Source organism: Xiphophorus maculatus, chromosome 20 (genome assembly GCF_002775205.1).
Source record: "Xiphophorus maculatus strain JP 163 A chromosome 20, X_maculatus-5.0-male, whole genome shotgun sequence".
NCBI lineage: Eukaryota > Metazoa > Chordata > Actinopteri > Cyprinodontiformes > Poeciliidae > Xiphophorus > Xiphophorus maculatus.
Genome location: NC_036462.1, coordinates 3,247,766 through 3,260,222, shown reverse-complemented (window position 1 = coordinate 3,260,222; position 12,457 = coordinate 3,247,766). Strand labels below are relative to the sequence as shown.

The 12,457-nt window shown below is 46.5% G+C and overlaps 2 protein-coding genes across 3 annotated transcripts in view; one reads left to right on the top strand and one right to left on the bottom strand.

The window, feature by feature from the left end:
• Positions 1–12,457, top strand: part of stab1 (stabilin 1) — a 58,335-nt gene that overhangs the window by 9,193 nt on the left and 36,685 nt on the right. For both annotated transcript variants that reach the window (XM_023324592.1, XM_023324593.1), the window contains 18 exons: positions 48–170; positions 3,676–3,813; positions 3,890–3,961; positions 5,744–5,857; positions 5,930–5,983; positions 7,145–7,225; positions 7,294–7,452; positions 8,516–8,578; positions 8,769–8,861; positions 9,302–9,388; positions 9,462–9,573; positions 9,736–9,922; positions 10,663–10,756; positions 10,840–10,998; positions 11,483–11,578; positions 11,756–11,851; positions 11,942–11,989; positions 12,326–12,456. In XM_023324592.1, coding sequence (XP_023180360.1) covers positions 48–170; positions 3,676–3,813; positions 3,890–3,961; positions 5,744–5,857; positions 5,930–5,983; positions 7,145–7,225; positions 7,294–7,452; positions 8,516–8,578; positions 8,769–8,861; positions 9,302–9,388; positions 9,462–9,573; positions 9,736–9,922; positions 10,663–10,756; positions 10,840–10,998; positions 11,483–11,578; positions 11,756–11,851; positions 11,942–11,989; positions 12,326–12,456 — 1,907 coding nt within the window. The remainder of the gene's footprint in view (positions 1–47; positions 171–3,675; positions 3,814–3,889; positions 3,962–5,743; positions 5,858–5,929; positions 5,984–7,144; positions 7,226–7,293; positions 7,453–8,515; positions 8,579–8,768; positions 8,862–9,301; positions 9,389–9,461; positions 9,574–9,735; positions 9,923–10,662; positions 10,757–10,839; positions 10,999–11,482; positions 11,579–11,755; positions 11,852–11,941; positions 11,990–12,325; position 12,457) is intronic.
• On the bottom strand, positions 397–2,952 carry LOC102229428 (tripartite motif-containing protein 35-like). The gene has a single exon (XM_005808553.2). It carries the CDS (start codon positions 2,631–2,633, stop codon positions 1,245–1,247), a length of 1,389 nt encoding a protein of 462 aa, XP_005808610.1. The 5' UTR covers positions 2,634–2,952; the 3' UTR covers positions 397–1,244.

Sequence of the window (12,457 nt, the reverse complement as noted above, 5' to 3'; positions counted from 1 at the left end):
CTGCAGTCGAGGCCCGTGTGGCTGAACCTGATCTGCTCCGTCTGCAGGACATCAACAAGGAGGAGGTGTGCAGGAACCACCTGGTCCTGGGTCAGCACCTCTACCAGGACCTGGAGGGGCGAGACTTCAGCCTCTACGGCGGCGGAAAGCTGAGAGTCAAAGCCAACAAGGTGACCGGTCGTTTCCTCCAGAACCAGAACCAGAACCAGAACTGGGTCATTCTTCCTTCTCAGAAGCTGATTGGTCTGTCAGCGATAGATCACGATTCATACATGGTTCCTGCTGGAAGATTATTACGATTAACTGGAATAAGTACAAAAAGAATTAACGTATTAAATGAAGAAACACGAAGCCCATAAAATTTATTGGATTTTTATTCATTAAAATTATCTGACAAATGGAAATATGTTAAAAAATAAAACAATTTTTAAATGATTTCGTCACCTTTTATAAAAACATTTCATTTTATAGCAAATTATTAGAAATCAGTTATTTTGTTTCCATAAATGAATAAATAGGTTTGTCATTTTTCACCGCCTCCCAAAACAGAAGATTCCCAAAATTTTTATCCCAGTAACAAAATTTCACATTAATCAGAGAAAATGATCATCAAACTCAACAGATAATAATTTTGACTCAGACATTATTTCTTCATTTTTAAAATCTAAACAAGTAACTTCAATATTTAGCTTTTTAGCTAAAATTACACCTCAAAGTGAAACTGAAACTAAATAAAACTATTCACCGAAAACCCCAATATTCATTCACATTCATTAAAATAAGATTAAAGCACATCATTTATCGTGATAAATTTCTTATATGAATTTTGACTTATCTTTGTCACCAACTTCCAGTTAATGATGCTTAAAAAAACCAAAACTGTCCTTATTTTCAGGATTGTTAGTTTGATTATTTTCTCCATTGTTTGTTTATTAAAACACTATTGATAACTTTAAACATGCAGACCTGAAAACCTCTCACTGCAGAGCAGAAGAGGACACAGGATGATGTTCAGATCTTTGCTGAGGTAGAAAAGGTTGGTGAATAAGATTGACTTCACATGAAAGTGTCGGCCGATCTCCTAAAATGAAGGAAATTGGCGCCGATAAATCGGGTCACCCCTACCGAAACTCAAAACTGGACAAACTGTCTGCAGTAGAATGAGGGAGCTTCGGCTCAGAGATGGTAAAGTGTGTGTGAACGCTGACATAAACCTTCTGTCGAACGTCACGCTGTGGATCTTCTCAGGCGTTTTTGTTGACGCTCACCGAGACGCTGGCCGGGAGGAGCCGGACCGGCACCGGGTCCTCGGTGTAAATGTAGGGGAACAGCGTGGCGCTGAAGCTGTGTGTGAAGGTGTGTATGTTGGTGTTGGTGCCGCGGTCGCAGAAGGACAGCCTCCCCCTGTCCACGTCCAGATGGACGCCGATTTTCCTCACTGGCGCCTTCAGCGGCAGCTCCGTCTCTGGTTCTGATCCGGAGAACGCGGTGAGCTTCCCGTGGCAGAAGGAGATCCTCCACAGCTGCGCCGCCGGGGCTCCGCCCGGCTGGACGGCGTCCCCCAGCACGCCCAGCTCCCAGTCCCGGTTCTCCCCGACGTCCACGCTCCAGCCGTGCGTCCCCGAGGCGAGGCCCCGCGAGCCGAGGACGGAGCAGGAGAAGTGGGTCCTCTCCGGGTTCCTGGGCAGCTGCTTCCGTTCTCCGGACCGGACGCTGCTCAGGTCGCTGGACAGGACGAGTTCCGGGTCCGCCGTGTTCGGGTCCAGAACCACGGGGTTGTAGAATACGACCCGCTTCATGCTGTTCCAGATGTTGAAGGCCAGGTTGCCCAGGTGTTGGACCACGTCTATCAGCGCTCCGGGGACGGGCTGCGGGTCATCCTGAAGGGGGCGCTGCTGGACCCTCCTCACCGTTTCCTGGTAGTTCTTCAGGAAGGAGACGTCTGTGGCTTTCAGCTCCGCCTGCGCAGCTGTGATGGTGGCCGACAAAGCCGCGATCTCTCTGCTCAGAGCCGCCACCTTCTCCTTCATCACCCCACTCTTCCTCGCCTCTTCCTCCTGCAGAGCGGCGACCTTTGCCCTCTCTTCCTGCTGCAGGAACTGGTGCAGCTTCTGAAACTGCTCCCTGATCTGCTTCTCGGTCTGCTGGCTCTGCAGCCTGATGAACTTCAGGGTTTGGTCGCCCTCCGCTCTGGCGTCCTGCAGGGCGGCCAGCTTGTCCTGCAGAGGCTTCAGGATCTTCTGCAGCTCCTCCCGGTGCTCCTGCGCTGCCTCATCCACGGGCCGGAACCGGTGCCCACTGTGGATCCTGGAGTCCCGGCAGATGACGCACACCGGCTCCTGGTGGTCCAGGCAGAAGATCTTGAGCTTCTCAGAGTGCAGAGTGCAGAGATGCTCCGACGCGGCAGCGGCGGCCATGAAGGCCTCACACAGGTTTCTTAAGGACAGGTTGCGAGGCGGGTCGCTGCGGGACGACTTCCTCTTGCAGTAGGGACACTCCTGCGTTATCTTCCCCCTCCACCAGGTCTGCAGGCAGGCTCTGCAGAAGCTGTGGCTGCAGGTCAGAACCACCGGGTCCTTAAAGATGTCCTGGCAGATGGAGCAGGACAGATCCTCCTCAGGCCTGGAGGACATGTTGTCTCTGCTGCTGAACACAAAGCAGGTTCCTCTGTAGGGAAGGCGGAGAGTTACTTTCACTTTGAGCTGATCTCTCCCAGGTTGTAGCTTTTCAGGTTGAAGGAGTTCAAATCCAGTATTTCAAAGTTCCCCGCGTCCCCGTCTCCAGTTTATGCCGTTGAAGTGAATCTTTCAGCTGTTTTCTTGGAGTTTGACTTCAGTCAGAAGCAAGAAAGGAAAACTGCTTTCGGTTTGTCTGTCTGACGGAGAGTGGGCGGAGCTTCAGTGCACGCATCATTTCCTCTCTGTGCATGTTTACGACAGCAGTTATGTCGAGTCAAGCTCCTCTGAAGAGAGGCCACACCCTGTTCAGTACGGCTGACCTTTGACCTCAGGCCTGTTTTATCAGGTTCAGAGAGGCAGAAATGTTCAGTTCACTTCAAATCAAACCTTCTACATAGAACCAAGACTAGAACGCTGCCCTCAAATAAATTTAAATCGTGTATACAACAGAAGTATATAATTAATGTATAGTTACTTATTGCTGTTGGCAATAATAAAAACACAGGAACATAAAAAACCTACATGGCAAAAACAAACCCAGAAATAATCAGACAGGAAACTGAAAAGCAATATTTCTCTTCTGAAATGTTTCTTTCTGATAAAATATTTTGATGTTGAATCTTCACAATTAGAAAAATTAAAAGGAGGATGTTGGTACTTCACTGATGTGAATTTTTTTTTTAAATTTAAAAAGCTGAAATAAAGTATGTTTTGGTTTTTAATTCATTCATATTATTATTTTTTGGTATAAATTTGTCTTATTATTTTTACCAAACTTATTTTTATTTTTGGTTTCTTCATCTATCAACCTGTGATGTTGTGAAGCACTTTGGTCAGCGGAGGTTGTTGTAAATGTGCTAAATAAATAAACTTTGACTAATTTCTAAATAAAGCCTTCAAAACATCAGTGTAGTTAGTTTAATTAAGTTAAAGTTTTCAATAATAATCAGTTTTCAATCTGAAGAAGAGACGGTTTGTTTCTGACATTTCTCTGCAGAAGTTCATCCTGCTGAGCGATCCCAGCAGGCCGTTCACCATCGTCCAGGCGGACCTGCCCGCGGCCAACGGCGTCATCCACATCATCGACCGGCCAATCACAGGCAGCCTTCCCGACGGGCCGGCCCGGGACGAGCGGGTCGGTTCAGCTTTCCCGTTGTGCTGCGTTTCCTCTCAGTGAAACGTTTCGGATCATTTTCTGCTTCTCTGTCCAGTTTGCTGACAAGACGATCGGGGAGATCCTGAGGAAAGATGAGAAATTCAACCGCTTCCTGTCTCTGGTAGATGTGAGTATAAACATGACATTTTCCCCCAGAAAACATGCTAAGTCTGGTGTTGGAGGCACCAGGACCATCATCAGCGGCCTGTCGTGTTTATGAGTTGAAAATGTTTAAAGTTGACAGGAAATTTGAAAGTAAGACTCTGTGGTTATGTGCTTTGGAAGACAAATACCTAAAAACCAGCTATAAAGTCAAACGTAAGATTAAAATGAAAATGTTTTGCACTTCAGTTGTTTCATCCCTTATTAATAAACAGATGATGATGATGATTGTATTGCAGTTGTATTTTTGTACTAGTATATATTCGTGTTTGGTGGATTAAATCTTTGCTATAGTTCAATCTGACTTCTGCCATGTAGAGGAAGTCAAAATGGCTTCTGTTTCTCATTTAAAGCTCAGCAAAAAGCTGCATAGCGACGTTCTGCAGAAAGTCTGCAGTGTTCTTAATATCTGGTGAGAACAAAGTTTTGCCAAATTGACTCGATTTGTGTAAACAGGAGAGTTTCTGTTCTGATTTGGTGCCTTTTTTGTTTCCGTTAGTAAACAGAAGTTGGATCTTTAACGTGTCTGAATTGGGAAACACTTAATTTGAGGGGATGTGACTGACGTAACACTGTAACGACCATGACGTAACGCTGTAACGACCATGACGTAACACTGTAACGACCATGACGTAACGCCGTAACGAACATGACGTAACGCCGTAACGAACATGACGTAACGCCGTAACGACCATGACGTAACGCCGTAACGACAATGACGTAACGCCGTAACGACCATGACGTAACGCCGTAACGACCATGACGTAACGCCGTAACGACCATGACGTAACGCCGTAACGACCATGACGTAACGCCGTAACGACCATGACGTAACGCCGTAACGACCATGACGTAACGCCGTAACGACCATGACGTAACGCCGTAACGACCATGACGTAACGCCGTAACGACCATGACGTAACTCCGTAACGACCATGACGTAACGCCGTAACGACCATGACGTAACGCCGTAACGACCATGACGTAACGCCGTAACGACCATGACGTAACTCCGTAACGACCATGACGTAACGCCGTAACGACAATGACGTAACGCCGTAACGACCATGACGTAACGCCGTAACGACCATGACGTAACGCCGTAACGACCATGACGTAACGCCGTAACGACCATGACGTAACGCCGTAACGAACATGACGTAACGCCGTAACGAACATGACGTAACGCCGTAACGACCATGACGTAACGCCGTAACGACCATGACGTAACGCCGTAACGACCATGACGTAACGCCGTAACGACCATGACGTAACGCCGTAACGACCATGACGTAACGCCGTAACGACCATGACGTAACGCCGTAACGACCATGACGTAACGCCGTAACGACCATGACGTAACGCCGTAACGACCATGACGTAACGCTGTAACGACAATGACGTAACGCCGTAACGAACATGACGTAACGCTGTAACGACCATGACGTAACGCTGTAACGACCATGACGTAACGCTGTAACGACAATGACGTAACGCTGTAACGAACATGACGTAACGCTGTAACGACCATGACGTAACGCTGTAACGAGTAACGACCATGACGTAACGCTGTAACGACCATGACGTAACGCTGTAACGACCATGACGTAACGCTGTAACGAGTAACGACAATGACGTAACGCTGTAACGAACATGACGTAACGCTGTAACGACCATGACGTAACGCTGTAACGACCATGACGTAACGCTGTAACGAACATGACTACCCCATGTTTAATGTTCACAGAACTGCGGTTCCCCCCCTCCTCTCCGCGGACCCGGGCCGCTCACCTTGTTCGTCCCCACCAACGAGGCGGTGGACCGGGCCCGAGACGGCAGCATCCTGTACATGTTGAACAGCGTAAGCCGGAGACGGAGGAGAGCACAGATTAGCGTCTGATCAGCTGCTGCAGCTCATCTGCTTCTCTTTCAGGCCAAGCAGAAACTCCAGGAGCTGCTCAGACATCACGTCTTCTCGCAGGCTGCCGTAAGAAACCACCGACGCTCTGCAAAGACAGACACTCTGTTTTTACAAACCCACTGGAAAAACACCGTAAACACACTGTAAACACCCCCCCACATCCATCAGTCCTTTATGGTTCGGCAACAAGAATAACTATCATACTTGTTTTAGGGTAAAAACAGCATTTATTGCAATTAACAGAGGAGAAGCTGTTTTATGTTACACTGTCAACAGCCAAAAACCTGCCAGAGGTTTTTCAGCTGTTTCAGGGTAATGTTGATGTGCTGAGTTCAAAAATCACATTGGTTTTGCTCAATCAGATCAACTTTCTGAAGTAAGCTACATGTTGGTTTGGGATGCTGGGATGCAGCCATGATAGCTGATTACTGTTGGACTCTGATGAGAGATTTCCCTGCTGCTGAAAATACGAGGCGGTCGAAGAAACGGAAGGTCATGCCACAATCAGTGTTTATTACTCAGTTTACAGAAATCCAAAAGATAATTTAATTAATACACTATGTTTGAAAACTATCATTTTTTCACCTAAAACATTTTTGGAATGAGAAATATTAACGAAAATGAACTGATATTGTCACAAAAATGTCATCAATTTAGTCAGAGGATCGGATTTCTCTGACCTGATTGAGAGAAATGGATGCCATTTCTGGATTCAGCTGTGCAAAATAGTCCTAATTCAGTTGAAAAAATATAGACAACCTCCAAAAATCATTTCTTTGTAACCCAGTGTCATTTAATGATTACATTTTAGGAAGAAAGTGAGTGAAAAATCCTCAAACTTTTTTTTCTTAAGGTATTTTGGCTCAGGCCTTTATTTGAGAGAAGTTAGACAGGAAAAGCGTGGAAGACATGAAGCAAAAGGTATCAGACCGGGAATCGAACCTTCGGCGGCCTCAGTCCTCGACGCGGCCTCATGTGGGTTGTGTTTTATCCCAGCGCCACCACAGCACCCCAAACCTTTTCCTCACCTTGTTCTCTAGTTGTCACAGTGTTGACAGTAAATGGCAAAGCACTGCGTCCCTTTTTCTTTTACGAATCAGGCAAACTTTTAAGATGTATTGATAACAGCTAAAACCAATGCTGGTCTTAGAGTGAGGAAGGTTTTGGGCTCCAGCAGGAAGCCGGCCGGGATCTTGAAGTCACGCTGCGACGTTTTTCTCTCTGCAGCTCACAGTAGATGACCTGGTCGCCCTTCCACAAGTCCGGACGATGGCCAATCAGCTGGTCACCGTCTCTGCCTCCGACACTGTGAGTGCCTCTGATTGGTTGATGAAGCCCGAGTGAGTGTTTGTCGAACGGCGTGTGCTGCCGCGCAGGGGGAAGTCCTGCTGGGGGAGAAGGGAGTCCGCCTGGCCGGCTCCGACATCATGGCCTCCAACGGCGTCATCCACATGATCAACGGGCTGCTGTACCCGCCCTCCATCCTGCCCATCCTGCCGCACCGCTGCGACGTCACAAAGAGCAAGATCACCCTGGTGAGACGCCATGAAACCTGGTGATGCAGCAAAGGATTGTGGGGCTTTTCCAGATATTTTTATTAGAGCCAATCAAACAACTTAATTCTTATTGTACATATTGGCCTGTTGATAACAATATAATACAGGCAAAATAGTGCATCAAAGAAACTCGGTGCACCAGTTTCAGCCCTTCATTGTTGCTTTTTCAACAAAAGAAAAAAAGTTAAATTAAAAATAAAACACAAACTCTCCTTCACATCTGACCAAAGTCAACACAGAAAAACTCCCATCAGACATTCATAACCAGAGCAAGAGACCCTGGTAACAGGCAGCCGGGCACAAAGTTTGAGAAATAGGAATAAGAAGATTGGCATCTTTTGTGAAACTTTTGTGTCCATCCTGATAAAGTATTATTTATTTATCTGAAGCTTTAAATAAAGCAGGGATGCTGAGGGACTTTTATCAGACGTCCAGTTCGGAGTGGCCATTTATCGAATCGTTTTTCATTTGTCGTGATAAATTTCTGGTAATGGTGAACATTTTGATTTGTTGTTGACACTTTAATTTCCTAATAATGATTAAAAAAACCAAAACTGTCAGTTTAACTATTTTCTCCACTGTGAGTTCAAAGAAATCATGAATAAAATTTAAAATATGATTAAATACAGTTAGTTTGAGCAGTTTAGTGATATAAATCACACTTCTTTATGTAATAAAGAAGCACGTTACAAATGTTTTCCAAGTGCATTATTTGTGTTTATGTGGCTACTATTGTTGTCATTATTTTGTTTCAGTTACCTAAAAACAAAATAATAAATAATTCTTATTGTCGCTTTTTATCATAAGAGTATTACAAAATATGGTGATAAAACTTTAAGTCCATATCGCCCAGCCCTACTTCCAGTGTGACTATGAAGAAGGATTGTGGGAGTTTAACTGCAGCAAAGTGGGCCATGGTTTTATTGTTTATTATTAAGACTAGAGAAGTATATATGTAATTTATATACGTAAATATTGGTATTAATAGATTTTCATTTTGGCGCATCTCCAGATGAAACTGAAGGCTGATTTGTTTTCTTAGGGTCCTTGTATTCACTGCAGCTTCCTCGACCAGACTGCGTGTCCTGAAGGCACCGTGGAAATGGTGAATATTCATTATTCTCATAGAGGAGCAGATTTTTGTTTCCTTCCTGCAGTAAATTCACAGTGAATCTTTGAAAACGATTCTTCTCAGTTCAGTCGTGGGAAATAAGTTCAAACCCAAAAGGTTTCTGATTCTTGTGATCCTAATCACTTCAAACGCTTCGTCATATTTTCCTGTTTGTTTTTCTCAGGAGAGTCATCAGGTCGGCTGCGACTACGCGAATCTTCCTTTTGGACAAATCCACAACAAAGGCTGCGCCAAATACTGCAACGCCACCAAGCAGGTGAGAGTAGGAACTGCAGCTTAGACTCCTTACATATGAACTCTGGTTGTATTTCCTATAGAGCAGTCTTTCTCAAACTGTGGTTCCCGGACCACTGGTGGTCTGCTGGCGCCCTCTAGTGGTCCGCAAGGTACTGCATGTAAACAAGCGACTTGAGCTTCAGCTAGCTTACAAAAGGATTGTGTTTAACAATAATAATGGGTAAGTGGCTTAAAGATGGGTCACTCAAGAAAAACAGAAGATGGAAAGAAAATGAAGATTACTTACATGATCAAAACTGCTGGGAGTTTTGATGTGTCGTTCACGAACAGTTTGATTCTTTTGAACAGTTCTATGCCCGAACGAGTCTCAGTAGGTGAGAATTTAGTTTTTACGACTTTGTTTCAATGTGGGGTAGTGAATGCTGTTCCAGGGTTGTGCTGAGCCGCCTCTGCCTGCAGGTGGCGCAGTGCTGCAGCGGGTTCTACGGTCCGGACTGCAAGCCGTGCATCGGAGGCTTCCAGCATCCCTGCTACGACAAAGGAACGGTGAGGAACGCTGAGCCCAGCCGCCGCTGCCTCCCGATTGGCCGACTGTCAATGCTGTTTGTCCCGTCCTCAGTGTCTCGACGGTATCCATGGTAACGGCTCCTGCAGCTGTCACCCGGGGTTCAAAGGAATCGCCTGTCACATCTGCTCGGATTCGTCCAAACATGGAGAAAACTGTGACGAAGGTTAACTCTTCCTCTTCCTCCAGACCGCCGTTTGACCTGAAACGATTACATTTAATCATTTAAAAATCATTACTTTCCTTTTCCGGCTTCAATCAGAGTTAAAGTTGATGTTTTATTGGCGGTCTAAACCCAGAGCGTGGTTTCTGATGTCCTGATCCTCAGAGTGTCGCTGCGTTCACGGCCTGTGCGACAACCGGCCCGGCAGCGGCGGCGCGTGTCGGAGGGGGTCGTGTTCGGACGGGTTCTCTGGAGATTACTGCGACTGGACGGCCACGCCCTGCAATGCGGACGGCCTGCTGGCTCACTGCCACGTCCACGCCTACTGCACACACTCCGGCCTCAACTACAGGTGAGGCTTCAAGCTTTTTATGTCGACTAGGGCTCCAACGATTCCTCGATTATTAAAGTTCCTGGAGGAAAATGCATCTGCCTTGAAGCTTCATTAAGTTAGGTTTTATTATTTAGCGTACCGAGTTCCAGCCGGGACTTTTTGTGTTGGGCAGTGAGCTCAGCTCCGCCTACGAGTTGTTGCCAACAACTGACAGCATAACGTCCAATTTTCCAGGTTTTTATCCAGAGTGGGATAAAAACCTACTGGTTTTTGGGGAACCAGTAAGCATCCTGAAATTGACTGGCGCGATGCTTGGGGTATGATAGCCTTTCTCCTCCCAGACTGCATGGTGAAGAGATTGTAAGACATTATTAGTAATGAACAAGCCTTCAGTGCAGTTAGTAGTTAAACTGTCACAACATAGTAAAGTCTCGAGATTTTCCCTCAAACTCAAAGGCAAACCAAAGCCGACTGGATCCACAGGAACAGAGAAGAATGCATCTGAAACGTCAACCACAGAAAAAAACCCTGAGGAAGATTTGATGGGGATTAGGCATCCTGGCTGCACATGGCACAATTGGGAGAATCGAACAGGTTTTTCAGCTAGTTTGAATTGTTTGACACAGTGCAGTGTGAAAGAGAACCACAGCAGCTGAAAACGTAACAAATGTTGTAGCTTTAGTCCCCAATTGAACCGAGTCTATCAGGTGTGGAACCAGCGTCTCCTCAGCCCGACGTCCTGCTCTGTGTTGCTCCAGGTGTATCTGCAGGGACGGATACGAAGGCGACGGCCACTCCTGCTCTCCCATCAACCTGTGCCTGAAGAGCAGCCGCGGCGGCTGCGACGCCAACGTAAGGCCGGCCGCTCCGCACCGCTCGCCAGAGTTGCTGCATGTGGTCCTGTGTGGTGACCGCCCGTCCCTCTCGCCCCGCAGGCCGAGTGTGTGTTCGTGGCTCCTGGTAACGTTTCGTGTGTGTGTGCCGAGGGATGGATGGGCGACGGGACGGTCTGCGTGGAAATCAACAACTGTGAGCTGCAAGAGCGGGGCGGCTGCAGCCCCAACGCCACCTGCAACCACATTGGACCGGGACAGGTTGGCGAAAATCCCCATCTATCCGTCCGTCTGTCCGTTTTCTGTCAGTAGAGACCAGGAATCCCAGGAAACATAAAAAAAGCATAAAACTTTTACATTTATTATGTGCCACAGCTTCAAATGTAAAACCTTTGTACACAATGAAGCCTTTATGATTGATGTATTTTAAAAAATGCATTCTATCATAAAAAAGGATGAGATCATCAGTCTGCTCCTACATATCTCATAAATGTTTTTTATGAGCCAAAAGATTTACATTTATCTGCAGAAAAGTGTCAACGAGTAAAAAAAACTCCTCTTTTGGTTCTGGTAAACTTTATTACGCTGTGCTCATCACCAAAACAAACAGCATAAAGGACACTATAAATCCCACAACATGCACTACTGTCCTGATAGTGCCCCCTAGTGGACTGGCATGTAATAAAGCAAAACAAAGGAGAAACAAAAAGATCCTTTTAAATAAACTTCTGTTTTCTGTGTGCAGAGCGAATGCGTTTGTAAAACTGGTTACATGGGAGACGGAAAAGTGTGCGACTTCATCAATCCCTGCCTGATCCACAATGGAGGCTGCCATGACCTGGTACACACACACACACACACACACACACACACACACACACACACACACACACACACACACACACACACACACACACACACAGAAATCTCTGAATGTCTGGTCTTACTCAGGCCTATTGGTGGTCAGGGGGCGGGGCTAATCTTTCCACTTTAAAGGCTCCTATTGGTTGTGTGTCAGGCCAAGTGTAAGCTGGAGGAGGGCGGCGTTCACACCTGCACCTGTATGGACGGCTACGGCGGCGATGGGAAGCTGTGCTACGGGTCGCTCCTGGACGTAAGTAGCAGCAGAGGATTGGTGAAGGTTCTCTCGGGTCTGGTTTCTCTCGCGTTGGTTCTGACCCGTGATTGTCTTTGGGATTTTTAGGAGCTGGACATGAACATCAAGTTCTACAACTTCTACAAGCTGATCCAGGTGGGTCCGACCAGGTTTGTTCTGTCTGCAATGTGTGTTTGTGGTCCGAGTTCTGGTGGTTTAAGGCTCTTCTCCATTCATTTCAATAGGATTTAAATCAGAAAATACTTTAGAAATGATAGAAAATGAAAATATAAAGATAGAAATCTGTGACTCGTGGAGGCAGAAGACTTCTTGCTCTCTCCTTTAGTTTTGGGAAAAACTGAACCAAACCGGGCCTCTGGTCCAGATCGAAACTGAACCGAACCGAGTCTCTGGTCCAGATCGAAACTGAACCGAACCAAGGTTCTGGTCCAGATTAAAACTGAAGTCGTGTTTGGCGGTGTCTGGTTGCAGAAGTCCAGAAACTCGGAGGACCTGAGCGGGAACCTGACCGTTCTGGTTCCGTCTCGGGAAGCCATGAGGACTCTGAGCACAGAGGAGAACTCGTTCTGGACCAGCCGGCACTTCCTGCCCCACTTGCTGCGG